General features: G+C 33.1%; 5 protein-coding genes across 5 annotated transcripts; 3 read left to right on the top strand and 2 right to left on the bottom strand.

Moving 5' to 3' along the window:
- Nucleotides 1–575: 575 nt before the first annotated feature.
- LOC140047624 (nuclear pore complex protein Nup85-like) lies at nucleotides 576–11795 on the bottom strand. Its single transcript, XM_072092663.1, has 19 exons — nucleotides 11718–11795; nucleotides 11038–11149; nucleotides 10836–10946; nucleotides 10676–10736; nucleotides 10378–10451; nucleotides 10169–10282; nucleotides 9700–9821; nucleotides 9438–9524; nucleotides 8723–8893; nucleotides 8350–8481; nucleotides 7565–7668; nucleotides 7202–7285; nucleotides 7026–7091; nucleotides 6484–6534; nucleotides 5767–5867; nucleotides 4868–5086; nucleotides 4519–4618; nucleotides 2528–2687; nucleotides 576–1019 (listed from the first exon to the last, which is right to left on the bottom strand). The coding sequence occupies exons 1-19, from the start codon at nucleotides 11748–11750 to the stop codon at nucleotides 921–923; spliced, it is 2001 nt and encodes a 666-aa protein (XP_071948764.1). The 5' UTR covers nucleotides 11751–11795; the 3' UTR covers nucleotides 576–920.
- LOC140047612 (collagen alpha-1(X) chain-like) lies at nucleotides 3244–4325 on the top strand. The gene is made up of 2 exons (XM_072092653.1): nucleotides 3244–3470; nucleotides 3634–4325. The coding sequence occupies exon 2, from the start codon at nucleotides 3641–3643 to the stop codon at nucleotides 4304–4306; it is 666 nt and encodes a 221-aa protein (XP_071948754.1). The 5' UTR covers nucleotides 3244–3470; nucleotides 3634–3640; the 3' UTR covers nucleotides 4307–4325.
- A 247-nt stretch (nucleotides 11796–12042) lies between the features above and the next one.
- On the top strand, nucleotides 12043–15224 carry LOC140060668 (ubiquitin carboxyl-terminal hydrolase 1-like). The gene is made up of 6 exons (XM_072106977.1): nucleotides 12043–12114; nucleotides 12403–12521; nucleotides 12616–12978; nucleotides 13081–14033; nucleotides 14266–14464; nucleotides 14679–15224. The coding sequence occupies exons 2-6, from the start codon at nucleotides 12418–12420 to the stop codon at nucleotides 15061–15063; spliced, it is 2004 nt and encodes a 667-aa protein (XP_071963078.1). The 5' UTR covers nucleotides 12043–12114; nucleotides 12403–12417; the 3' UTR covers nucleotides 15064–15224.
- A 108-nt stretch (nucleotides 15225–15332) lies between these two features.
- LOC140060675 (DNA polymerase delta subunit 2-like) lies at nucleotides 15333–22043 on the bottom strand. The gene is made up of 11 exons (XM_072106987.1): nucleotides 21980–22043; nucleotides 21174–21373; nucleotides 20955–21076; nucleotides 20361–20484; nucleotides 20086–20200; nucleotides 17554–17749; nucleotides 17006–17086; nucleotides 16692–16849; nucleotides 15968–16095; nucleotides 15774–15875; nucleotides 15333–15684 (listed from the first exon to the last, which is right to left on the bottom strand). Exons 2-11 carry the CDS (start codon nucleotides 21361–21363, stop codon nucleotides 15509–15511), a joined length of 1392 nt encoding a protein of 463 aa, XP_071963088.1. The 5' UTR covers nucleotides 21364–21373; nucleotides 21980–22043; the 3' UTR covers nucleotides 15333–15508.
- A 232-nt stretch (nucleotides 22044–22275) lies between these two features.
- On the top strand, nucleotides 22276–25557 carry LOC140060660 (uncharacterized). The gene is made up of 5 exons (XM_072106963.1): nucleotides 22276–22398; nucleotides 23023–23266; nucleotides 23377–23763; nucleotides 23976–24196; nucleotides 24302–25557. Exons 2-5 carry the CDS (start codon nucleotides 23047–23049, stop codon nucleotides 24467–24469), a joined length of 996 nt encoding a protein of 331 aa, XP_071963064.1. The 5' UTR covers nucleotides 22276–22398; nucleotides 23023–23046; the 3' UTR covers nucleotides 24470–25557.
- The last annotated feature ends 459 nt before the right edge of the window (nucleotides 25558–26016 follow it).

Raw genomic sequence — 26016 nt, 5'->3', positions numbered from 1 at the left:
ACGTAAAATAGTTCTAAATAAACACAAAAAATATAAAATTCCAATAAATTTGAACAAACAATGTTAGTTCATTTGAAAAATTATTAACAATCATTATATTTCAATCGGTATTTGCGAACAACGTTGAAAGAAAACACAGTGAACTTTCGCGGAACGTTTGTAAAATGTCTTCTTCCATATTTGGAAGAATGGTTGCTTAGTTACAAAGTAAACTATTATCAACATAAGTATTGTAAATAGATCGAATTAATTGATTCTGTGGACCGTGCGTGTTCGTGCATTTAAAATGATCATGTACGGTCCTGCCTCGTAAATACGAAAGTACCTTTTTTAAACAAATAAAACAATTTTGTTTGGTCTTATGTAGTTTAATATATTATAAATAGTATATATGAATTGATATAAAGCAGTAGATAACTGATTATACATATTCAAATATATATTGATCAACTTACACATACTCACTTTTCCAAGAATATACTCTTTATGAATCAAATAAAATTTACACAGACATAACATTATTATTAATAAAAACACATGAGTGAGACATTTATTTATTGAGTTTTGTTTCATTTATTTACAAAAGCTGATCATACAATGTCATCAAAATATATCTAAAGTAAACTTGTTTTCTAGATGTTACATGGTAACTGTCAGTGTAAAATGTCTATTACTCCAAATAACCTATTATATGCAGGAGAATTGGAATGTGGCATATTCAATTGGTAACTTTTGTGCTCAACAGAAATTAACTATTATTTTCTATTCGAATTGTATATCTTAGTCAACGCAACATTGTTTGTAGAGTATGTATGCAGTACCTACATACTGTGTAGAAAACATTATTCTGAATAGAAAAGTCCTCGATCACATACACCAACTGTTTTTATATCCTCAAAAAAGGTGTTCTTTTGTTAGTCTCAGCTAGATGATGCCTCTTCCAAGATGGCTTTGGCTAAATTCCTTGCAAGTGCCAATTGCAAAAGTTCTATTTTCTCCTTCTCTGCATGAAAAGCACCCTGAAAAACAAGGATAAAAAATATGTTGAAATAAATTAAGCAGTCAAAAACTGAGCAAAATACTTAACAAAATGCAGAGAGCAACATAATAATAATAAATTTGGAATTAATAATGCATAAAGCCTCTTGCGCTTCACATAAAAATAAAAGTAATCCATGAAATAAGTAAAATGAGCAATTAAAAATTAGAGTGAAGGGCCATAAAACATAAGGATCTCAACTGAATTGAAAATGGTTTATCGAGGGTGAAAATATTTGTTGAAAACGTGGTTCGCTATTTAATATTTCGGCCCATATTGAAGATACAGACCATGGAGGTATTTTATACCTCCATGTACAGACCAGGCATGATATGTTGGTATTATAGGCCTATAGCTAATTTCTGGATATCTTGGAAGTTATACTGTAGTGTAAACAAACTAACTTACATACAACGCAAGTAATATGCTTTTAATGTTTGCAAGAATTGAATCAAATATGTGGAAAAGAATGAATGTATGTTTGGGCCCTGGGTTCTAATCCTGTTCAGATTAAACCTTACATGCCTCACCGAGATTTTTATAGGATGTATTCAGATAAGTATTTCAGATCGGAATTAAAGCTGTTGTGGACAAGAGTTTATAAAAGCTGAGGTTTTGTGTACAATGATTAGCAAAACCCTACTACAGTTCCGTAAGTTATATACTGTAATAAACAACAGCAGATAATAAACTAGAAAGCCACTCCGAGAGGGCATACCTCTGCCTACTGTAAAATTCTCCTACATAAGATTTCTCCGGTAAAAACAATATATATATATATTTGTGTGTGTCTTAATGCTGTTTGTGATTTAGGCTAATTTCATTACAAGCATGTGTATGCGAGTTTGGTGTAATGGTTATGTAACAAGCCTTTCAATTAACAGTAGCTTCAGTTGACTAACAATAGAACAGCAACGCGAAAATCAAACGAGTGAATTTGAAAAGAAATAGGTTTTTTAAACTACTCGCATCAAAAAACGTGCACATTAAATCAAATTATGTTTTAAAATTACAAATCACAAATTATAACTCTTGCCTCTTGTTAAAAAATGAAGTTTTTTGGACAAGTAGTTTTCGAGAAAATGCAATTAAAGTTTACTTGTTACTTTAAGACTGCTCGCCGGCTTTTGAAAAATTTTGTCCTATCTTTTAACACTAGCAGGTCTAAAAAAGTATACTAAAAAGTGGTCCAGAATTCGGACTGTGGTCCCAAATGGTCCCAAAATTTAATGGAATGGTCCTTGACCACATATCTATCTGTCTACTCATTTTGGTAAAGATCTTGTAATTACTTTTTGAGTAATCCTGCTAACAAACAAACAAACAAACACACGCTACCGATTACATATACCTCCTTGGCGGAGGTAAATGATGGCAAGGTTTTGTAATAGTTAAGTCAGCAAAATTGCATGTGGGTGAGTAAAGGTCAGAGAGTAAAGGTCAGAGCTGATTAGCATGCAGTGACCTTCTGGAACTAATCTGTGATACCTTGTGTTTATTTAAATATTCTTCATCAGTGTAGAGTTGAGTATGATAGTCACGACATTCTTGTAGACTGTGCATAAGTTCATAAGTTTGTTTACTAGATAATATCACATCTTGTAGCTCTAACAATGGAAGGGCATCAGTCAGTAAAGTCAACCAGAATCTGAAAAAGGGATGATCAAAGTTTAAGGCTGTGTTTACACTATCAAACTTTGTGACAAAAAACATGTGATGTGCCCAAATATGGTAGTGATATGCTTAAATATGGTAGTGATATGACATCATCATGTCCATATTTGGCAACATCACATTTTTTTGTCACATAAAGTTTGATATTGTAGACAGAGCTTAATGTGTGCATGGAGCTCCATGATGTGTGTGTTCTGGTTTAATTACCATGAACCTATAATAGATCCATGTTATTACAATGAAGCTGTTTATTCCAGTTCATTCCAGTTTATTCCACTCAAGAACAAACAAAATTAGTTACTTCCGAATCAAGGAATGCAGGAAAAGATAAGAAGAACAATAGATTACAAGAGTTTTGTTATAATTATTATAACATGAAAACTTTTAATCTTATAATGTATTAAAGGGCGCATAACACAATTCAATTCAACATTACATGCTGTCAAAATACATTACCTATAGCTTTGCAGCAGAGAATTAACTAACATACATACTATTTTATTAGGAAATGTGGGATGGATTTTTAAACACACATTAATAGATTTGTTATTTCTGCTTCATAAAGCAATACAGTACTTGTATGTAAATTCTTCAGACATGCTCCTTTAATTGCAATAAGGAAGAAAAAGCATCCTGGTTCTAAGTGTTTTGTATAGTAATTATACAAAATAAGAACTACAGTTTATCAGTACAGTAGTTCATTCGCTACTTTTACATACACAAAGCACTAAGCAACAAGTGAATATCTTCAAATAAGGTATGTTGTACATTTTTTAGACGTTATGATTTCAACTTTGTTGTTAAAAAATAACTTAAAAGTTTTGTTGTTGTTAAAACCACTACAATACCAGTATATTAAGGAACTACAAAGGTTGGACCCTAAAGTAGACAAATTATCATTTTAAATTTCATCATTTTAGATACAATATGTTGGTTAACGATAAATTGTTTGGATTGGCAGTCATATTGAAACTATTTTATGAAACATGTGCTACTGCAGAAACATGCAGCAACTGTTGTACTGCAATTCCTGGTAATCCGGGCAACCCAGGCAACCCTGGAAATACTGGCAACCCAGGTCAGAAAGGAGAAAAAGGGTCAGATGGAATAGTTGGTGTACAATGCCAGAAAGGGGATGCTGGAGCGCCTGGTAAGTTAGGACCTAAGGGCCCACAAGGACCACTCAGAGAAGAAATTCAACGCAAGTCAGCATTTACAGTTGCATACAGCTATTCAAGCTTTGAAGTTGTTGGTCCGATGAAATACGACAACATTATAACAAATGTTGGTGATCATTACAGTGCAGAAACTGGTTTTTTTTTGTGTCAAATTCCTGGAACATATGTTTTCAGTTTCACTAGTCAGAAAAAAGATCAGAATGTTGCTTTACGAACAAATCTGATGAAAAACGGTGTGATCATTACAGCAGGCTTGGGTCAAGGGTCGGAAGGACAGTCTTTTACAAATATTGCCATTTTGAATCTAGAACAGAATGACCGTGTTTGGACACAGCCTCATGCTGCAACTAACAGTTATTTGCAATCTTCATTAAAATACTGTACATTTAGTGGTTTTCTCCTTTATGCTTCTTAAATATACTTGTTAGCTGATTTAACCAACTGCATTAAGTATGTAATTGAAAGTTAATTTTAAAGCTTTTTATTTTAATACTGCTTTAGAAGACGTAATAAAAATACAGCTTTAAATAATTTATCAGTGAATGATTCCTGAAATTAGAACTATATAAGATAAAAATATACTTTTAGAACAATATAAAGATTCAATGTAGAGTATATTGCACTTACTTCTTTGGTGCCAGTTTGGCTGATAGTAATGATAACAAGAGCGATGCACCCTCTCTAAAATTACCACTTTCGTAGAGACGGTGAAATTCTCGATATTTTCCTTTAAATAAAATGTAAACAAAATTATAAGATCTATCTATACAATACAAACTACTGTAAAGCTGTGCCTACACTATCAAACTAGTTTGACAAAAAAAGGTGTGCGATGTGGCCAAATATGGTAGTGATAAGTTTAAATATGGTAGTAATACGACATCATCATGTCCATATATGGGCACATCACATTTTTTGTCACATAAAGTTTGATAGTGTAGACAGAGCTTTAGAATTAACGATTTAACCAACTCACCAAGAAATGTAAGCCTATCACTCAGAAGCATGCCAGGCCCTAGATTGTCAATCAAGTCCAAGTTTGAGAAATCACCAGTTGTTGTGTACTCGGCCAAGAACTTCTCCGACAAATAAGTGGCAAAGGCTGCATCTTTTGACTGCATGCACCACGACAAGGCTGAGCCAAGACGACCATTATGCAATGCTTGCATACACATCACCTTACAAATGGTTTTAACTAATAAGAAAAATACATATAGTATTAAAGGCCAGGTGCGGGCAAAAAATTTCTATTGATCATACATTCCAATAATTATCGATCTATAGTTTCCCCTATGTTTCATAATTTTTGGGATTTTATTTGTGTTACAGGAGCTTTTTGAAAATTAGCACTTTCATATCAGTGGGGGATAGTTCAAATTACACAGTAAAATCTCTATTCTTTTGTACACAAATTTTGAAAATAGAGAGGTATTTTAAAAAGCTATGAAAAATAAACGGTGTGGTAAAAAATGTTATATGACTAAATATAGGTAATATAACTTGAATTTTACATTTCTGGTATTTTTATTCAACTTCAGAATTTTATTTTCATGCTACTACTGTATAGCAAAAATTATCCACCGTATATCCACCATCTTTTTTCACCTTCTAGGGAGTCACCAGACATGTTATTACATTATGTTAACTACCTAACTACAGAAAAAAGGTCTTCCTGGTTTTTTTGGCAGAATTTTGCCAAATTTTGTATTTGACCATATTAGGGAAATTCATGGTTTTTCGTCTTGATTTCTGTTACAAATATTGGATTTATGTACAATTAACCAGATATTATATTTAAAATTCATGCCTGTACCTGAGCTTTAACATCAAGAAATAAACACTCCTACTAGAAAATACACAATAGAAAAGTGCTACCTTGATCTTTCATATCTCGATCTCTGCACATTTCCAAGAGTTTCAAAGCCTTTTTGTTGGTCTGTAGTGGAATTCGTTCAACTAGCAATTCTTGGTAATGCCTGTACGAAATAAAAGCAACAAAAATTAATCAACAGCAAGAAGATATTTATATTTTACAAGAAACAGATATATTACAAGCTAACAACATATATATATATATGTATATTTCTCATTCTCACAGATTTCCTCATCTTTATCGTTTCAAATTAATTAAATTTCAGTATATCACCGGGCGGTTTAGAATTAATGTTCTTTGCCTCTTGTGTTTATATATATAAAAGTATCTCTTCGGAGATCCCGCCTCGTGAATAAAAATACTGTAAGATGAGGGCGTATCAATTTGATCTCTGTTGCGCGTGCGTACAACTGAGGACTAGTGCTGTTCCGCCGTACCACGCCGAGAATGTTAAAGAGTCGTTATCCAATCGAGTTCGAACAATACCATGAAAGCCCCAGTGGTCTAATGGTTAGGACATCTGCATATCAAGCAGGCGGTCCGAGTTTGAGTCTCGGTTGGGGCGACTTTTTCTCATTCTCACAGATTTCCTCATCTTTATCGTTTCAAATTAATTAATTAAATTTATCACCGGGCGGTTTAGAATTAATGTTCTTTGCCTCTTGTGTTTATATATTATTATAAATATTTAAACTACAATAATACTTTTAATTTCCTACCTGCCAGACTCAGCACAATGATCTAAATATCCCATACATATCTGCCACATACTAAAAAAAATTAAAAGTATAAATATTAAACATTATTATTTTTTTATCTTAGCATTTTGCACTGCGAGTGAAATTTTATGGGTAATCTAAATCAACCTTTTTTTACACTTCAAATTCTGCTATTGTGCAGGACTGAATTGAATTGAAATATATATTTATACTGGGTAACCTCTTCAGTCAAAGACTGGTCTCCCAGAGGGCCCAGTTGGTGATCAGTGGCTGTGATGTACTAATACACCGGGGTAACCCCCTACTCGTCTCGAAAGATGTACTAGGTTCTTTAAAGTGCACACGAGCTAGATGTGTACCATGAACCATGGAGTGAGTGAGCCTCGAACCCCTGCCGATGTTATGGCTACGTGATTACGGTTCCACTGTCTTAACCGCTCGGCCACTCACTCACTGATTGGACATGGATTGCAAAACATGACAATCTTCATTAATATGTACATATGACCTATGTAACTAAATAAAAATCTCAATCATCATACCTTTTATGTGACATTAGACTAGATACATATTCCAGAAGTAAGAATTCCCTCAAGTTGGAGCCATAGCTGAAAAATTTAATTATTTAGTTTAGAAGATTATTTAATTTGTCTTTCTTATGTTCTTCCAGCTATTGAATGCAAATTGAGAGCCAACATGTTAACTTTCAAGTACTTACTTAAGTTGGTGAGTTTCTAACTGACCACAATGGTGCAGTAAATCTGTTATATGAGCACTGAACCACCAATTATTTAAGCATGTGCTAAAAAACAAAATGGAATAGTATTATTCACCATATTGTACTCTTGTCACTTATTATAGTTTTAATTAATTTAATTTTGGGGTCTCTTTTAGACAAATCTTCCTTGTTTCCTGAGACCCCATTTCATCATTTTCTTTAAAACATTGTACATATCATTTTATCACTGATATATGATTTGATGAATAAACGTATTTGTAATGAAATTTATTAATTTATACAAAATGATGTATATTTCTACGGAACAGAGATTCCGAAATTAAAGATTCAATTGAAATTTACCTGCTTTCCTTAATAACTTGATGGATATCAAACTCAAGTGCTGCCAGCAAGATGTTGTCAAATGGGGTCAAACTGCTACTGCCACCGTACGCATCTAAACACGACTAAATTGAGAACAATGATTCCAAATTGAAAGACAAATTGCCAAATAATTAATCCTCATTACTGTATATGACCCGATTATAGCCCCAATGGGCTTGGGTACACATTTTGCCAATAATTAGTCAGATTGCATTAACAATCTTGTTTTCATTAACCTAAATGAGAAGGGTGGGATTATATTTATAATCTATTCTATCTATATAATTATACTTGAGTGTGGGATTATACTCGAACGTGGGATTATATTCAATCGTGGGATTTTACGAGATTATACTCGAGCGTGGGATTATACTCGAGCGTGGGATTATACTCGAGCATGGGATTATCCTCGAGCATGGGATTATCCTCGAGCATGGGATTATCCTCGAGCATGGGATTATACTCGAGCGTGGGATTATACTCAAGAGTGGGCTTATACTCAAGCGTGGGATTATACTCAAGAGTGGGCTTATACTCAAGCGTGGGATTATACTAAAGAGTGGGATTATACTAAAGAGTGGGATTATACTAAAGAGTGGGATTATACTCAAGCGTGGGATTATACTCAAGCGTGGGATTATACTGCAATTCAACATGGCATTATACTCATACCCATATACAGCAATCATTGAGGCTTACAGTTGAAATAATCAAAACTAATAGAATTAACTTTACTGGTGGTAAAGAATAAGCAAATAAAACACCTTTGTGTGATATTGTAGATCAAACGTCTTTACTGTAGGGTTGGTGTACAGCAGCTTCGCTACTAGCATTTGGTACCAAGTCCCTGTTAGGTCACGTAGCTCAATAAACACGTTCTCCTCTCCAGTTAAAATCTGTTGACAAATAAATGATTTAGATAATTTTTTTTTAATTTGCTCATAACATCAATTACAAATAAAAATAAAATCATTTGTATATAGAAATAAAAAAATGTTTTCTTTCATTCATTTTATTTGAAAATTTTTTCATTATAATAATTTATTTCATGTTTTTCTTTGTATTACCAATATGTTTTGTAAAACCTTAACTTAACTATTTTATTGTATAAAAACAAAATAACTGTATTGTACTTACACGGCAAATAGTTTCTAGTTCAGCATATGATGACAATTCATGATCTTCTAAACACTGCAGGCATTGATCTTGCCAGTGGCGCCACTTCATGTCAAACTCGGCTAAGGATTGTCGCGTAAACGCACCAAATATAGGCATCTTACGAAGAAGTTCATCAAGCCTTGAATAAACCTAAAATGAAAATGTCAAATAAATTTATTTTCCACAAGAATACTGGTAAAACATACATACAGAACATAGTACGTACCAAACTAAGTATGCTTAAAAATGATATTCATACACTATTTAGAAGAGCTATCCAATATTAGCAAACAAATTGATATCTGAAAAATTAGTGGAACTGTAGCTTTGTGGTTAACATCCTGGTTCACACGCTGACTTTATCATTTTTTCCTCATGGTTATGCTTTCAATTATTTTAGAAAACATGAGTTTATTTCAATCCTAAAATTAGCGAGTTATGTACTATGTAGATCAAGGTAGCACTTTTCCATTGTGTATTTGCTAGTAGGAGTGTTTATTTCTTAAACCAGTTGATATTAATACTACATATATGTATTTTTAGTTAACACCATTTGCAAGGTGATGTGTATGCAAGCATTGTATCATGACCATCTTGACTCAGTCAAGTTGTAGTCAAAAGATACTGACTTTGCCACTTATTAATCAGAGAAGTTTGATTGTTGATCTATGTACTGTAAAAATAAACTGCTTACCCCATGAATATCTCGTTGACGACCAGGATGTAATGAAAGGAGGTTTCTAGCTTCCGCTATCCTGCCTTGAAGTACATATATATAAATCTATGATAACAACAATTTTACATGGTTACATATTAAAACGTACAAGTTACATGCTATTGTTTAATCTTTGGCTTAATGTGTTGCCTTAGTTCTGGGTGGTTCCTTATTATATTCGAGATGAGTAATGAAAGGGTAGGTTTTTCCTGTAATCAGCTTAATTTACTATTATACTTACTGCATTCCAGTATTCTGGTGACTGTGTTGGATTTGGTGATTTGAGGATTTCTTTGGCTAATCTATCACCCTGATCAAAGTGCCACTTAACCCAGTCTAGTAACTGCTGCAGAGCAACCCCACCTACAAATAAAAACAAACTTGTTCAACATTCTGACACTACCTGTAGAAGAGACTAAATATGGAATGGAATAAATAACATTTTAGAATTTATCTTTATATTCACATATTCATATTATATTATAATATTACCTCACAAAATCTTTAGAAGAGACGGAATGCAACTTAAAATTGGATAATTATTTTCCATATCAAATATCGCACTACACCTTTATATTCCAAAGTTTAAAAACATGATCACTCAAAATCTTGTACTGTAATAATGTAAATGTAATTGGATGGTTTATCTCACAAATTTCCTACACATTTTCAATGTCTAAAAGCATGATCTCGCAATTTACTACACCTACCTGGCAACGTTTCTACAAACATGATCTCGCAAAGACTCCACAACAGCCCGATCATTTGGAATACCTCACACTGAACGGCATAGTACTCACAAACTTCCTCCCCATTCTTTGGATCTAAACAAAAAGGTCAGGTCAACTTTAACCCTAATTGAACAGTTAAAAAAATTGTATTACATCAGTGTATCTGCAGATGAACTATGATAGATTACCTTGGCTTGCCTTTCGAAGATTCTGTACACATGCTGCTACTATGGAACGGTATTTCCTACTAAACTTTACCAAGCTATAAAGTAAGGTAAGAGGTATCAGTATTAGGTGAATAAAAGGTACTGTATATTATCAACATATAACAGAAAAACATAAACAAACAAACTAAAATACAGTAGTAGAACCCCTCCTTTGGGAGATCCCTAGTAACCCTATGGCCAGGGAAAATGTGGGTCTTCTACTGTAAGATGACAGAATACTAAAAGAGAATTTAATTAATAGATTATCTATCATAATTACTGTGGTTTTCTTGCAGCATCTATAGACTCTGGTTCAAACGTCTGTAAAGACTGGAAAATATCTGAAAATAAAATAAAAGCATTTATTTACCATCAAGTAACCATGAAGAAATTTTATTAGTAATTGAGAAATTACAGTCAACCAATCATGTTGCACTTACTGTAGGACTCACTGACCAACTTTCGAGTTTCTGCATTTTGCATATCCACTTCCCAATTCATTATATGAATCATAGAGGGAGCTTTTAACTTCGAATCGTAATGACCAACTTCTAAAAAAGTAAAACAAATGTAATGAAAATTTAATATAAAATATTTTTTCTCGAATCAAACAGGACTTGAACCCACACCATGACTTTGTACCTTCATTTTCTACGAAGCATTTCTTGCCTATTCCTGCATGTAACACAAGTTGATGGCCCAGGCCCCAACATGCTGACAGACCATGTATAGCTGCATCTTCATCTGGAATACACTGCAAACAAAACAAATTAGGGAAAAATTATTTATATATAAAATAAACGATAGATAAGCTTTGGCCTAATACTAAAACTATTTATATAATGCAGTACCGTAAACATTTAAATATAGCCTCTAGCTACCTAGTCTAGCTAGGACCTAGGCTAGCCTAATTAATATTACAGAATTAAATAGAAGCAGTATTTCTAAAATAAAATCATATTTATTAAATCAATGTGAAAAATTTAACCGATTTGCCCTAATTACAAATAGCGAAATCGTTTAAAATCGCGCACATCTAATACCAATGAAGTCTCACGGTGTACAGATAATTAAGGGCGAATCGACTATTCCATCATTCTAGGTACCACACACAATGAATTAAAAGCGCATTTCAACAACATTCAAAACACATGCGACCGGCCTAGAGGCCTAGCCATACTACTGTACCTTTGGCCTGTTTCTACCGACAAAAAAGGGTTTTCTACCATTTGATTATTTTTTTAAAAACTTAAACTCTAATAAATTGTTATTTTTTTTATATAAATTATCTTTAAATAACATTAAATGAAAGATCAACTTACAAAAACAGGCGCTTCTGGCTCGTAAGTCGCCATTTTAAAATGTGTTACGCACGTACCCCCAGGCTACTAAAATTTAACTGGACTCTGTTTGTACGTCCGTGTGTACTAAATTGGAACATGGAGGTATACCTCCATGATTGGAAGATAACTGTAAATACTAAATAGGCCCTAAAGTCTAAATAAATCAAATTAAAACTCCTAAAATAAGTCAAATGTTAGATTATTTTGTTTTGGGTTACAAAAATAATGGCTATAAAATTTAATTTACGAAAATTTAATTTATTCAAACAATATTTTTAGTAGCTTAGGGGTACCATCTGTGATGGCGGGGAATTTCTGATTGTTGTTGATCGAATTAAAGTATTTATTTTGTTTTTTAGTTCGACACAATTAGGAGGTATGATGTGACTTATTACTGTGTTTTAATTATACTTTGATTAATTATTTTACTATATTGAGGTTTTAAATATGATAAAATGTTTTTCAACAATATATTACAGGTTTTAAAACTTTTAGGCCTACTCTAGGCCTAGTAGTAGTAGACAGACTGGAACGCAGCCGCGTCCGCCTTGTTATGTAATGTAGTAACCCAGTCCAGACTAGGCCTACAATTTTTTTTTTTAAATATGAAAACAATTTATTTTGTTTAATTTAATGTCTCTTTAAATATTTATTTATATAATAGGATAATTTATTGACAATGAAGAGAACGGCAAACAAACTCTCTTTAAAAGGTAAACTGTCATTGAAGCGCAGTAAACCAGATGCAGAAATTCCAAAGAAGGGTGATGAAATAACTAAACAGTAAGTTATTTGTTTCTATAGTTTAAAGCTACAATGTATTTCCTTCTTTTGTATACTATAAATGTTTTTGTAAATGTAAATTTTTGTTTTGCAGAGATGAAGATTTAAAACCAAAACTACTAGAAAGTCTTGAGCCTCCACCACCCTATACTGGCCTACAAAACCTTGGCAATACCTGCTTTTTCAACAGCGTGGTTCAAGCCTTGCGTTACACACCAGGCTTCACACAGGGTATTAAGGACCTATCAGAAAAAATAAAGAATGTCGAGAAAGAAGAGGAAGAAAATATGTCTAATGGAGATTATGAGACTCCTGGTGTTACCAACTACATGCGGTTTCTTGCACAATTAGATAAATTGTTTTATTCAATGCGTAAAACAGAGGAACAATATCTGGAAGATCTTGAAATACAATCTAGTTTATCCGTTTATCCTGAATACCTTCTCAACAAACTTAAGTATGTTTTTTTATAAAGTCAAAAAATAATAAATCTTGAGGACCATAGCTCAATAAGCAAGACTAAATCTGTACACATAATATTTTTTTAATTCTTTTACAGAACAATAAAGCCGATGTTTGAAGGTTATCTTCAGCATGATGCACAAGAGCTTCTCTGCTGTATCCTGAGTATCATCCAAGATGCCTGCCAACAGTTGAAGTCTATGCATAAAGACGAAAATACCCCTGAAGGAATTTCCGGCAAGGTTATACACTGCAGAGAAATCGGCACAGATGGCAAGCTTCTTGGTGGAATCAAGGCAGCAAAGAGTATGCCAACTACTAAGTTAGAATATATACCAAGGCCTAGCAGTAGCTCTGTAACAAGAAAGAATTCACTCGAATCTGATAGTGTACCAGTGACCTCTGAAGGCCATGTTCAGAAAAAAACACTTGGTATAAGGAGGCTCAAAAGACCATCTAACCAACCAACTATATCTATGTTTGGAATTAAACAAGACAGTAATGCAGTAGATAAGCCTGTTGAATCTAATGTTATCTGTAATACAGCTAAAAAAATAAAAGTAGATACTGCACAATCAAATGATGTTGAGCTGCGTAGTAAAGCCAAAAAAGACATTAAACCAAAGACAAGTTCTAAAACAAATAACGGGTTACTAAAAGTTAAAAAAGGTAGAAAAAGTGGAAAAAAGGAAAAGCTTGTTAAAGATGTAAAAACTGAAGAGAATGAGTCTGTAAAGGATGATTTAAAAGTGAAAAAAGAACATACACTTGAAAAGCATGATGAAGCAAATTTGATGGAGGTGTCTAGTGGCTCAGAGGAATCAAAATTAACAATGGAAACACCAGAAGTTCCAGCAAAAAAGGATGTTGTCTCCAACTCAACAGCAGCCACCAATAAGTATGATTTTGTAGAACGACTGTTTCAAGGCTTGGTTTTATTGAGAACCAGATGTAGTGAGTGTGAAGAATTTAATGAGCGCACCGAGGATTTCCAAGAGGTGGGACTACCTGTCCAGAAGGTGTCTGATGTTTGCAGCAGTTCCTCAAATGGTGAGACTACTTTATGGAAAAAGAAACAGAATGTTAGAATAATGCAATTAAATGTAGTAAAAACTCTTGTCTACACTGATAAACTTCTGTTTTCAAACTTTAAGTTTGTCAAAAGTAGTTCTCCAAAGTTTGCTAGTGTAAACCAAATTGACAAAATTTTAGAATCTGCAGAAAACAAGAGGTTTGCTAGTGTAGACTAGGCTTAAACTTCTTAAACACTTTGTTTTTGCAGATTGTGGTCTAACGCCAACTAACCTTTCACTTAGCTGGGCTTTGTCGGAGTATACGTGTACGGAACGACTGACTGACACAAATAAGTATTTCTGTGAGCGCTGTTTGCAGCACAATGAAGCTGAAAGATCGGTATTATTTCACAAGTTACCAACCATTTTAATATTCCATCTTAAGAGATTTTCAACAGTTTTTTCAGGGTAAGTACAGTACTATAATAATACTTGCACCAGTGCGCCTTCTGAACTGGTGATGTTGGTGTTCGTTGTATTGAGAATTATTTAATTACATTATTCATATTACATTGGTCTGTGATATGAGTTATGGCATATAAACCTTCAATCATATTGGCGACAATTTATGTACCTACCTGAAAAAGTCTAAACAATGAATTAACATTTACCATTTTTCCAGGTTTTATCAAGATGGTTCAGTATCGAAGATCAATACGCACCTTGCAACACCGCTAACTCTAACATTGACAGCTTGGTGCAGTACGGAATGCAAACAGCGCCATCAGCGGTATGAACTTTATGCGATCGTAATGCACAGTGGTACAACTAGCTCTAGTGGACATTATGTATGCTATGCCCGCGTACCCTCATATAATGTCAAACCCTTAGAAACCAAAGAGACCTCAAGTGCTGTAACAACGAATAATTCAACATGGGCACGATTTGATGATGATATGGTTGAGGTTTTGTCAGAAGAAGACATTAAATCGCTTCTTTGTCCAATACCCAGCGTCCATCATTCCTCAACACCATATCTACTTTTCTATCAAGACATTACAACATAACAATTTCAGGTGAAAATGCATCATTACTGATGCCCTCCCTCATTCAGGCAACTCAGTATTTTCAACAGGGATGATTTAAAAAATTGTTTAAAACTTTTTTTTTTATAATAGATAATATAAATATATAATTAATTTTGTATGTTGTTAGTCTGTGTATATTTTTAATAAAAGAAAGTTATTATATTATTGTGTACTTTCATTCTGAAAATAGCAGACTGTACAAAGTTTGTTTTTCTTAAGAAAAAGTCTTTAATAAATCATTTTTGTGCATAGTAAAGTACAGACATTAAACAAATTTCCTGCATGAATATTACCATATTAAATAATCAGAAAATGGACTAGAATAGTTAGGGCTGATGTCATCTTGTACACCAGGTATAAGGAATCTCCTCATTTAAATATGCAAATTAATTGTATTCATGAAATGGTAATCAGAAAATCTGCATCATCGTTTTGCACCCACCTCTTCATCTGCCATATCAACATCAGATGCTTGCTCTGATATGTCAGTGTCAAAGGTTAAAGGTTGGCATTCCATAGTTCGAAGGTTAACTAGTACACATGTCTGTGTAGTGTGGAATTCTGGGATACATATTAATGTGACTTTCTTGCCTAGTGAATCTGAAATAATAAAATATATCAAAGTTACTAAAAATTGGAATTTATATCGACATATTATATAATTGAAAAGTTTTACAATATTCTCTCACCTGTCCATCGCTTAGTTTGAAACTTTGGTTGGTTTCCGGTAAAATAAATATGAGGGCAGTGTTTGATGATAAAAGGGTCATCGTTGAAATATGGATAACAACCTGATTAAAGAAACAAAAGTTGGTAATTATCATTATCCAGTGACAGAAACTCTTAATCTTTATGAGATCATGGTATCAATACCTGAACTAACCTAACAAATCTGGTGCAGTTGGTGCCACATGACCAGCCTTGAGTGTTGTTTCTAGGATTTCCATTCGGTCATCCATCGTTGTTGTCCTGTAAATACTTTCTACATTTTGGCCTGATGTACCACAGAATCTAAAAGAAGGTTTGAAGTACATTAGCACTTATTCCGAGATATTACCTCTTGGTTCCTAACGGGATGTGACATTTACGACATACTTATATACTACTTGTGTTGCATTCCGTCTGACATTGTGTACTTTGGGCCTTTTCCTGTCGACGTTATTGTTAACAATAATCGGCGATCTCCTACGTGTAAACATTGAAATGTTAATAATTTACAGGAAAGGGTACGTTTTTTAACTAACGACGACGACTACATTTATTTTTGTTGCATCGCAGCGTGGTCAAAGCTAGGCCTAGCCTTGCCAAAGTGACTATAAAATGATGTTCCGGAAAGTAGGCGTGGGGATATTAGGTAGGTCTAAGTATTCTGCCTAGTCCAAAATGTTTTGGGCTAGGATATGCCCTACTAAAAACGAAGAACCATCAGTATAGAGATATTAGTATGCCTAGGCCTACGTCTCACTGTGAGCCTACTAGTAGAGGCAGCGGAATCCTCTATTCATTTGTTCGCGTTACGACAACTTTAATGTTCAACGCTAGAAATCACCAATAAATCTCTGGGACTTTACAGTAGAAAAACGATGTCATAAAGTAAGAAACATTACCTAAAACCACCTATTGTTGCCTCATATGGATTGGTTACAAGATTGAGGGATGAGTACAAGCTAGCCCGGGGAAACATGCAACGGTGAAGTGGCTGTTGAGGTAGAGTGTAGTTGGCTGGATCCTGTTCACCGGGCATTATGTCAACTGGAATTGAGCTCTGAACAGATAAATAAGAAATTACATAAATTGGTATGGAGAAACTCTAAAATAAGACTTTGAAATAAAATCCAGATACTAGAAAAAATATACTGCAAGAGTGCAATTGACAGTAAGGATACCCAGTAGAGGGTACTTACAATAAATGTTTACTTACCACTAACTGTGCTAAAATATCATCCAAGTTCCTCACACCTGCACTGCTGATGGGGGATGTATTTCTTGTCAAGTATTTAGCCTATATAAAATATAACAATACCTGAACATATGCAGTTCTATAACAAATCTGACTACAGTCAACTCTCCCAATACTGGACACTCTTGGGCTGGCCTAATGTGTCTGGTTTTCCGGAAAGTCTGGTATTCAGAATGTATTTTTAATGGTAAAAATGAATTTGGGACCTTTTGAACTTCAAGTAAAGTCTGGTCTGGGAGAGTTTCCAGTTTTCAGAGAGTCTGGTATTGGGAGAGTTTCCAGTTGTCAGAGAGTCTGGTATTGTGAGAGTTTCCAGTTGTCAGAGAGTCTAATATTGTGAGAGTTTCTAGTTGTCAGAGAGTCTGGTATTGGGAGAGTCGACTGTATAATAATTAACATACAGTACTCAAGAAGAAAGAAGTTGTTTATGCATTTGAATAGCTGACATCAGATTATTTCAACTTAAATAGGAAATATTTGTAATACTGAATATCTTTTAAATTTCTCACCATGGACATAGCGTCTTTATTCTTAGCATTAGAGCTGAGACTGTTGCCAGCGACGATGACTTGTACAATGTTTGCTGTCATCTTTTGATCCTCAATGTTGCCTAGATTACCTGTAACCATGTCAATCATCATCTGAAGGTTCAGTAAGTGTTGATCTTCTGAACCAATTCCAAGTCCAGACATAAGGAGTACGGACCTGCACCAGAATATAGAATTACTTTTATAAATCTGCTATGAGAGAGAGCATGACTATGGTATAATGATAAAGAGAGAAGAAATATGAGAGACCTGTCTGTGCTTCTATGACTATGGTATAATGATAAAGAGAGAAGAAATATGACAGACCTGTCTGTGTTTCTATGACTATGGTATAATGATAAAGAGAGAAGAAATGTGAGAGACCTGTCTGTGCTTCTATGACTATGGTATAATGATAAAGAGAGAAGAAATGTGAGAGACCTGTCTGTGCTTCTATGACTATGGTATAATGATAAAGAGAGAGGAAATGTGAGAGACCTGTCTGTGCTTCTATGACTATGGTATAATGAGAAAGAGAGAAGAAATATGAGAGACCTGTCTGTGCTTCTATGACTATGGTATAATGATAAAGAGAGAAGAAAGATGAGAGACCTGTCTGTGCTTCTATGACTATGGTATAATGATAAAGAGAGAAGAAATGTGAGAGACCTGTCTGCGCTTCTATGACTATGGTATAATGATAAAGAGAGAAGAAATGTGAGAGACCTGTCTGTGCTTCTATGACTATGGTATAATGATAAAGAGAGAAGAAATATGAGAGACCTGTCTGTGCTTCTATGACTATGGTATAATGATAAAGAGAGAAGAAATGTGAGAGACCTGTCTGCGCTTCTATGACTATGGTATAATGATAAAGAGAGAAGAAATGTGAGAGACCTGTCTGTGCTTCTATGACTATGGTATAATGATAAAGAGAGAAGAAATGTGAGAGACCTGTCTGCGCTTCTATGACTATGGTATAATGATAAAGAGAGAAGAAATGTGAGAGACCTGTCTGCGCTTCTATGACTATGGTATAATGATAAAGAGAGAAGAAATGTGAGAGACCTGTCTGTGCTTCTATGACTATGGTATAATGATAAAGAGAGAAGAAATGTGAGAGACCTGTCTGCGCTTCTATGACTATGGTATAATGATAAAGAGAGAAGAAATGTGAGAGACCTGTCTGTGCTTCTATGACTATGGTATAATGATAAAGAGAGAAGAAATGTGAGAGACCTGTCTGTGCTTCTATGACTATGGTATAATGATAAAGAGAGAAGAAATGTGAGAGACCTGTCTGCGCTTCTATGACTATGGTATAATGATAAAGAGAGAAGAAATGTGAGAGACCTGTCTGCGCTTCTATGACTATGGTATAATGATAAAGAGAGAAGAAATGTGAGAGATGTGTGTCTGTGTTTCTATGACTATGGTATAATGATAAAGAGAGAAGAAATGTGAGAGACCTGTCTGTGCTTCTATGACTATGGTATAATGATAAAGAGAGAAGAAATATGAGAGACCTGTCTGTGCTTCTATGACTATGGTATAATGATAAAGAGAGAAGAAATGTGAGAGACCTGTCTGCGCTTCTATGACTATGGTATAATGATAAAGAGAGAAGAAATGTGAGAGACCTGTCTGTGCTTCTATGACTATGGTATAATGATAAAGAGAGAAGAAATATGAGAGACCTGTCTGTGCTTCTATGACTATGGTATAATGATAAAGAGAGAAGAAATGTGAGAGACCTGTCTGCGCTTCTATGACTATGGTATAATGATAAAGAGAGAAGAAATGTGAGAGACCTGTCTGTGCTTCTATGACTATGGTATAATGATAAAGAGAGAAAAAATATGAGAGACCTGTCTGTGCTTCTATGACTATGGTATAATGATAAAGAGAGAAGAAATGTGAGAGACCTGTCTGTGCTTCTATGACTATGGTATAATGATAAAGAGAGAAGAAATGTGAGAGACCTGTCTGTGCTTCTATGACTATGGTATAATGATAAAGAGAGAAGAAATATGAGAGACATGTCTGTGCTTCTATGACTATGGTATAATGATAAAGAGAGAAGAAATGTGAGAGATGTGTCTGTGCTTCTATGACTATGGTATAATGATAAAGAGAGAAGAAATATGAGAGACATGTCTGTGCTTCTATGACTATGGTATAATGATAAAGAGAGAAGAAATGTGAGAGATGTGTCTGTGCTTCTATGACTATGGTATAATGATAAAGAGAGAAGAAATGTGAGAGATGTGTCTGTGCTTCTATCCTTATGCATGATGCTTTACTCTCATTGCCTCATCCTTCAGATAGGATGTACTATGATTGGTAAACTATTCGAAAAGAGTAGGGAAATGTTGCCTGGTGTACTGATCATGGTAGATGCAGCAGTGTGACTGCCATGGGTCCCTCATTTATATATATGTACATTTTTATGTTTTGGAGAATGAAACAATCTAAAAGTTAAAGTAATAGTAACTTGACTCCATTCCAACTTACCTATCTTGCTCTGGTGGAGTAGCTGGTATTTGTGATGGTAGATCTACAAATGTAATATCTTCAACTTCAAATTTACTTGAACTGTCTTCTTTTCCTAAAACAGCTACAATTGTGCCTAAAATGAAAAAAAAAGGTCAATCTAGAATACTCTATTGTTCACTGATTTGGCCTGTACATGTTAAGTTTGTAAAAAACCGGCTTATATCAGAAGACAGACAATCCATGTCTAGTTAAATTTGTCAGCAAACTAGTCATGCAGCATGACATACTCTTACCTATGACTGCCTTGGATACATCAATGTTTCCGACCAATGATATTCGTTGCAAATCATCTTCTAAAATAAGTGTGTCTGAGTCACTTATGTATTTTTCTCTGCTTGGCTGTGGCATTAAATTATGCTAAAATATAAAAAAGTATGTTATAAATAGATAAAGGCCAAAACTTAAATAGCGAATGATTTAATTTGATTTGTTTAACATTTTTGACTGGCTGATTTGTTTATTATGTAATTTTTTTGACTGATATATGTTATCCTTTGTTGCAATTCTCTTCACCAGATGATGGGCTATGCTTGAAACATGTTGTAACAATAAATTTATATTGAGGCAGTTTTAACTTGTTTGATTTTTTCTATCTATCTTATTCAGCTGTTTGATTTATAGTTATAAATATACCTGTATGTATAGCTAAGGTACAAATGTTGTTATACGATTAAAAACAATTCGTAATACTAGAAATTAGGCCAGCCCAAGGCTGCCAGGTATTGGGAGTTTTTTGTCTATTGGGCATAGTGAGTTGATTTATGATTATAAGGGTATATGGATATTGTATCTCTATATTATATTTAATAGATTGACAAATGCCATACCTCATCACTGATTTCTTTGAGGATATTTGGACGTAACTCCATACTTTTGAATATCGTTCCTATCACACAACACCTTTCACCTTTTTTTAATTCAAACAGTTTACAAATATTAATACTATTTCCTGAAAGAAAAAACAAAAACATTATAAAATGTACATTTCATAGTATAAAAATAAAAATTGTTAATGACAAAAATTGCAAGTTAAATTAAATTATTACCCCATTTTCTTTGGATTGTTTTTTCAAGTGTTGGATAAAAGCATTTAAGTCGCTGTGCGTATAAATGCGCATATTGCCGACTATAGTTGCGATCTTTGATGATGAACTGGTCACAATGACTATGATAATTGCTTGTTCCTCTCGATAGTTTTAATTGCTCCTCTGTCGGATTACACATTAATTCTGACATCTTGATTCACCTAACAAAAAAAAAATGTTTTTTAATGATTTCAAATTATGCTTGCCAGTCATGAATCTACATTATGATTATGCATATAGTAGTGAATGATGAATTTATTTATTTTACCTCGCATTTCATCAGCCGGAAACCCTCACTACTTACAATACAGAATATAAACAATAAATATAATATATATAAAATTGGAATATTAAGATAGGCCTAGATGATAGGCCTAACTTAACTAGCTAGAAACTAGGCCTAATTAAATATTATAAACATTTATTACACAAAAAAATACATTAATTAATATTGCAGTACAAATAAACAGGATATTTTGTTTATATGAAGAGTATGTTGGTATTTGAGGCACATCTTTACAGCACCATATAAGCTAGGCCTGATAGATAGTAGGCGACAGACATAACATGTAGTGCCAGGATGCTTTTTTGTCGGTGACTACCTTTTCAACGAATCTAGAGGAAGTGATCATTCTAAACAATTAAAGCGTTTAATAAGGTTTATGAATGTGAAAATTTAAATTTCTGTATTGCATAATTAAGTAGTCATTATATATTTAAAAAGATTATTAGATATAGTAATTATGCCATTTTTAATAAAAACATACAGTTAGCTGTAATGTAACGACTAGGCCAACCAAATAGATTTCACGTTTCGCGGACTTCTTGTTTTGATGGCGAATTGTGATTCGCGCCACACCTGTAAATGTTTTTTTTAATGTTAGTATTTTATTAATTTCAAAGCAATTTTTCAAAGATATTTTTAATTAAAAAACCATGTAATAAATAATTTTATTTTCTGACTATAGCATATTTAAATACTTATAATTATTATAGGTTCTTATTTTTTAAAATTTTATTTTATATTGAAGCTTGAAACGAGCTTATTGTTTACATTTTGTTACAGCTGATAAACTAACTGCGCAATGTGTCTTTGTTTACATCTGGAGCTGACCAAAACATTGCAATTGTCTTGATATTTTATGCTTTTACGTGTATTTATGCTAGATATTTATTATGTTATTAGGTAAGAAATGTATTATTGTTTATTTAGGTCGTATTACACTAGCAAACATTCAATAAATTTCAAGAAACGGGATGTTTTATCCGGATGACAAAATCGTCATTTCTAATTTTGTGGGTGATGATGTAACGATGAATTGTAGACAGTATTTTGACAGTTTATCATAACATGGCTTCTTGTTCATTGATTATATAAAGGTTTTAGATTTTGCGGGTTACGTGTAGCCGCTCTACACTGCCTACTACCTTATCATGACTTTAAAAACAACCGTTCCATTGTTTTGTCCTTGATCGATGACGTCATGTACATTATGTAAATTAGGATGTTGTGGTCACCATAATTATTATTGTCACAACACTTATGTAATATCCCAAGTAGCTTAAAATAAAGTAAAACATTTTTTAATGTATTAATACGGTACAGTGAATATAAGAGTGTTAATATAAAATAGGTATTTGGCACATTACAAAACATACTCTATTATTTTATATGTATAATTCTTTATAATAATTTTTCAGGTAAAAAGAAAAGGGGTGATTATGGTGACTAATTGAGCAGAAAGATAAGAGTGTTTCAGCTGGAAGTATATAAATAAAAATACATACCACTTTCAAACTTTTTTTTCAGCAAAGAGTTTTAAAACCAACTTCAATGTTTAACGTAAGGAATCGGTTGGTCCAAGCTGAGCATGTCAGCTCACCTAAAGTACACTCAGAAGAGGCTCATGTCCAAGTCGGCAGAGATGCAGAGAAAAGTTTCCTCTCTGCTTTAGAGAAACGTGGTGTGAATAAAGGCGACGTATTTTGTGGCTTGCGCGTACCAGATGAATTTCAAACAAGAAAACATGAGATTGATTTGGTTGTTTTGACAGGTATGGGAGTGAATCTATCAAATCTCTTCTTCTGGTCATTTTATTAAGTACAGTATAAAGTTTTGTCCTATTTAAAAAAAAAATGTTTCCAAAAAAATTTGTTTTAACAGGAAATGGAATATATGTCATCGAAGTGAAAAATTGGTCTGGAGCTATACGAGTGAGTAATGATGGAAAAAGCTGGATTCAACATAAAAACGACAAAACCTCTGGACACGCCACCATTGAATACGATTTAAAACATGACAATGTCCTCGACAAACTCAAGCTTCGAGCAAATCTGTTACGCAATCACTTAATACGTAAAGACGTTTGTTTACCATCAAAAGTGTTTCATTCGTATGTTGTGTTTATGAATGATCGTGTAAGCTTGCCCGATGACATAGCATCATTAAAGGAGGTGATCTTGCCAGAGCGATATAATCAGTTTTTGGAATCGTTTCAGTTTACATATTTATCGACATTAAGAGACGCTATTATACCCGGATTTGTTTCAGGTATAAGAATCATATAGCTTTGTTTTGTTTTTCATTCAATTGTTTTATGTTTACCAGATACATTGGAATCCATCCAAAATAATTGTTTTCACTTTAAAACTTTTAAGGTCTTAAACATTTAAAATATGTTTATGGATAATTTCATAAGCTCCTTAAATTTAGAAGTGTATGTTTGTTCATTCATTAATTCATTCATTATTTTCTCATTGTAGGCCAGTTATCGTATAGTACAATGGAGTGTGCAAGGACCGTTTTAAAGTCCATTGGTACATGGGATGTGATACAACTAAATGGGGGAAAGCAATTAGTAGGGGATTTTAAAAGCGGCAGCCAAATTGCACCGAATCGGAAAGAAACTGAAAAGTTGCAATTTGTTCATCAACGTAACACAATCACGGCAACGCTTTGGGCGATACTTGGGTATACACCACAGGTAAATATAGATCATTCTATAACTTCATCTAAGCTTTTCATGACATGCACTTGTTGCATATTGTTTTTGGTAGAATCTTTAAGATATTTTTTCCAATTTTTGAAGGTTTCTGTGTCAATGCTGCAACGTGGTGGTACCGGTTGGTTATGGAATGCCAGCAACGGTACCATTAACATCCCGTACAACATGAGCATAACGTTTCGAATGGCAGGAGATGAAATGGACTCGCAAATACCAGCAAATGATATTGACTATATTCAAATTAGTATATAAAAATGATTATAATTTGATATATTTAAACATACATGATGTGTACTATTGACTTTGAGTATTTTAAAAACTTTTGAGGTGTAAATAAAATTAAATTTGTCCTGTATATATCTTGCCAATAATATTATACAAGTTTTCTATTAAAAAAATGTCCAGCATTCTGTTTGAAGAATTAAATTACGGGGTTATTTATTAGTTATTACTAATACACTCCATTTTGAATAAATTGAAATTAAATAAATTTTACATTTTTAAAAGTAAATAACAAAATTCACAGATATGCAATATTAAAATTTGTAAAGCCTTTTTCAAATGAAATTTAAATTGTGATATTTTTTTAACAAAATCAAAATCATACATTATATAGGTTTTACTATAAAAGTAGCCTACTGTTTTGTATGAAAATATTGGCATTTACTAATAATAATTTAAGAGTTTGATATTAATTGAAACATTTTGAAGAAGTTGTTTTCAATGTAAATGCGTACTGATTTAAATTTAATATTTACTTGACAAATATACTGGTATTAAAGTAATTATTTACATAAAGTTTGAAAAGAACAGCTAATTATGATAAATTATATGTAAATATTTTAAGTATGTAGTGTGTGTTTCCCATGATTTATTTTAGAAATTTTGTAGAAAAAAAATGTTGTGTCTTTCACAAACTCAAGGTCTAGAAAACTTTTATATAAAATAAGTAATACAAAATTCATAATTTTGGAAGAATATAAACAAGTAACTGTGTACAGTGATGAATAATTAACCTTTTATTTATTAAATTTAAATATTTTCCACAGGTTGTGAGTAATATTTAATCATTTTTTGTCAAGTTGGTTAGAAGCACAAATGTTTTAATGTAATCAATTCTTGTGTGTGGTGGTTGCTATGGTTGTACTTCTGGTTACTATGAAAGTGTTAGTTGCCAGGATACATAAGTAAAGTGATGTAGTTTGTGATTCTGGCAATTTTGTTCAGCAGGTCTGATTATTTTTTGCATGTGTGCATTTTAGGTGTTGTTTGAATTGTACATAGAGATGAGAGAATGAATTAAAAGCATGTTTCTTATGAAAATATCTTGCATTTTGTTTTCTATATCTAAATTTTGAAATAATTTCATCTGGATTCAAGTAATTCAAGTAGTGCGATTTTCTTGTTGATAATAACAAAAAATAAGGATACAATTACAAAAATATAAATGCTCCATTCGCCTTCTCAAGCTGTTGTCAGACAATCGTGGATCAATGACAAGGATTTGCGGAATTCTGTTGTTTCTGTTACAGCTCATTGGCCGACTCAAAATTACAAGAAAAATCAATTGTTTCAGCAAAACTATATCATTGTAACATTTGTTTAAATTTTGAATTTATTTTCGCACAAAACCATGTAATACTATTCATTTAAAACCAATAAAAAATGAAATATAAATTTATTAAGTAAATGTTATCAAGTTATGCATATTCATGATTGTTTACTAATGTATACGATTTGTATAACATGATTTGCATATAATACACAGTTGACGATAAAACAAAAAAAAATTTTTGATA

This window comes from Antedon mediterranea, chromosome 1 (genome assembly GCF_964355755.1).
Source record: "Antedon mediterranea chromosome 1, ecAntMedi1.1, whole genome shotgun sequence".
NCBI lineage: Eukaryota > Metazoa > Echinodermata > Crinoidea > Comatulida > Antedonidae > Antedon > Antedon mediterranea.
This window is presented reverse-complemented; position numbering and strand designations above follow the sequence as displayed.

Bases quoted from the DNA above. Each gene is read 5' to 3' on its own strand.
- LOC140047612 (XM_072092653.1), top strand. From the start codon at position 3,641: ATGTTGGTTAACGATAAATTGTTTGGATTGGCAGTCATATTGAAACTA.
- LOC140060668 (XM_072106977.1), top strand. From the start codon at position 12,418: ATGAAGAGAACGGCAAACAAACTCTCTTTAAAAGGTAAACTGTCATTG. The intron at 12,522-12,615 runs GTAAGTTATTTG...TTTGTTTTGCAG, and splicing joins GGTGATGAAATAACTAAACA to AGATGAAGATTTAAAACCAA. The intron at 14,034-14,265 runs GTGAGACTACTT...TTGTTTTTGCAG, and splicing joins TTGCAGCAGTTCCTCAAATG to ATTGTGGTCTAACGCCAACT.
- LOC140060660 (XM_072106963.1), top strand. From the start codon at position 23,047: ATGTTTAACGTAAGGAATCGGTTGGTCCAAGCTGAGCATGTCAGCTCA. The intron at 23,267-23,376 runs GTATGGGAGTGA...TTGTTTTAACAG, and splicing joins TGATTTGGTTGTTTTGACAG to GAAATGGAATATATGTCATC. The intron at 23,764-23,975 runs GTATAAGAATCA...TTCTCATTGTAG, and splicing joins TATACCCGGATTTGTTTCAG to GCCAGTTATCGTATAGTACA.
- LOC140047624 (XM_072092663.1), bottom strand. From the start codon at position 11,750: ATGGCGACTTACGAGCCAGAAGCGCCTGTTTTT. The intron at 11,150-11,717 runs GTAAGTTGATCT...TTTTGTTTGCAG, and splicing joins AGCCAGAAGCGCCTGTTTTT to TGTATTCCAGATGAAGATGC. The intron at 4,619-4,867 runs GTGAGTTGGTTA...TTTTATTTAAAG, and splicing joins TGATAGGCTTACATTTCTTG to GAAAATATCGAGAATTTCAC.
- LOC140060675 (XM_072106987.1), bottom strand. From the start codon at position 21,363: ATGTCAGAATTAATGTGTAATCCGACAGAGGAGCAATTAAAACTATCG. The intron at 17,087-17,553 runs GTGAGAAATTTA...TATTTTATATAG, and splicing joins ATAAAGACGCTATGTCCATG to GCTAAATACTTGACAAGAAA. The intron at 16,096-16,691 runs GTAATGTTTCTT...ACCTTCTTTTAG, and splicing joins GCAACAATAGGTGGTTTTAG to ATTCTGTGGTACATCAGGCC.